The sequence below is a fragment of the Diospyros lotus genome, chromosome 10 (genome assembly GCF_014633365.1).
Source record: "Diospyros lotus cultivar Yz01 chromosome 10, ASM1463336v1, whole genome shotgun sequence".
Lineage (NCBI taxonomy): Eukaryota > Viridiplantae > Streptophyta > Magnoliopsida > Ericales > Ebenaceae > Diospyros > Diospyros lotus.
Genome location: NC_068347.1, coordinates 30,173,129 through 30,174,904, shown reverse-complemented (window position 1 = coordinate 30,174,904; position 1,776 = coordinate 30,173,129). Strand labels below are relative to the sequence as shown.

The 1,776-nt window shown below is 39.5% G+C and overlaps 1 protein-coding gene across 1 annotated transcript; it reads right to left on the bottom strand.

Moving 5' to 3' along the window:
* Positions 1-545: 545 nt before the first annotated feature.
* Positions 546-1,340, bottom strand: LOC127812154 (protein DMP2-like). Its single transcript, XM_052352488.1, has one exon. The coding sequence runs from the start codon at positions 1,306-1,308 to the stop codon at positions 652-654; it is 657 nt and encodes a 218-aa protein (XP_052208448.1). The 5' UTR covers positions 1,309-1,340; the 3' UTR covers positions 546-651.
* Positions 1,341-1,776: the final 436 nt, after the last annotated feature.

Below are 1,776 nucleotides of genomic sequence, written 5' to 3'. Positions count from 1 at the left end.
ATCTGAAAATAAGTCATGTGACTTTTTATTTTGGACTTTTCAGATAAAATTATTTCTTACATTTTCAAATAAATTATTTTAGACCTTATAGATAGATAATTTTGATACAATATTATTTTATTTATTTTAACAAACGCTACATAAATAAAGATTAATAAAAAAAATCCATTAATGTGACAATTATATTCTTATCTAACTAATCATATTTTAATTCTAGATCTAATATAGAAAAATGTTATTGGTACATCATAGTTTATATTTTAGACTACATAATGATGTTTTAATGTCTAAAATGCCCTCACCCAAAGAGCAATGAGACGAACGGTATTTATGTTATTTATGTGTATTGTGTAGTCCAAGTTGTATATAAATAATGTACAATTAATATGACTCTAATATAATACAGCGCACATGACATGAAAATGGACCATTTAACACGAATTGCGCCATATATATTCTATGAATACACAATTTCAATAACTCAATTACAATATGTACTAAGGTAGAATTACTCAATCATCATCATATTATACTAAAAGGTTTATACAGAGGGTGTGTGTTATCTTATGAATTAATTTGTGTTTATATATAAAGACGCGTGTACGGTAATTGGGACAAATTTAGAACACAAAATTCGATATCCTAATTTGATTAAACTGGCGGTCGACTATTGTCTGGAGATTTATCTCGACGCTGCAAAACAATAGCCGAAGAATCACTTGAATCCTGCTGGGTTGAACTCGAAGCGTACCCAATCCCTTGGCGGCTGTTCGGAAACACCAAAAACACATAGCTAGCGAGGACACCAATTACCGGCGGCGAGACCACGATCAGGGCCTTCTGAGTCGGCTCAAAAGACGGATAAAAGCATTGCATGGTGTCGGAATCCAGAAGCGACACCGCCGCAAACACCAACACCGAGAAGAACGCGTGGACAAAGTCCGCGAACCCAATCCTGTAGGCCGACAAGTCCACCGACTCGGCGACCGGCGACGGCCAGATGCCCTTCCGGGTGGCGAAGCCGTAATGGGTTTGGCCGTCGCTGCCCTTGTAGCTGTCGGAGAAGGAGGCGACGAAGCAGAGAAGGCCGCAGAGGACAATGACGGCGCCGGCGACGGCCTTGTTGGAGTCGGTGCATTGGCCGCTGTTGGTGAGGATGGGGTTGACGAACTGGAACAAGAGGACGGTTCCCGTGGGGAGCAGCTTGAAGACGGTGGGCAAGCCGGAGAAGGCCGCCGCGGTCGTGACCCTGTCGCCCCCGCCGGAGATTGAGGAAGACGATGAAGTGGTTGTGGTTGTGGCACCCATTAATTCGATCGATGTAGTTATGGGATTAATGAAGTGTGTCCGGCCGGCGTTGAGAAGGAGCAACTAATTTGTGGTATTATTCCATATTTATAGAGGTAGGGAGATTTGAAGATGGCGGCCGCCGCCGCCGCCGCGTTAATCAGGTGACTGGTCTGAGCAGAGGAAATTAAGTTGATATTGTCGATCTTGAAGCTCATCACTTATATGTGTATGTTGAGCTCTTCAAGTTCTGCTGCCATATTTGTCTTGGAAAAGATATAAAAAATATTTTTAAAAACTAACTAATCTTTTTGAATTTTAGTTGTTTAGTTTGAATAATTAAATTCAGTTTGAATTTAAGTCAAATTAGTTGCTATTTTTAGGAAAAAATTATGTTTTTTCTCCTGATGTACTGTTATAAATTAAGTTAGTTTAATGAGAATTAATCATTAATTTTTCAATCTTCTGTAACAGCCTTTATTCTCTTAG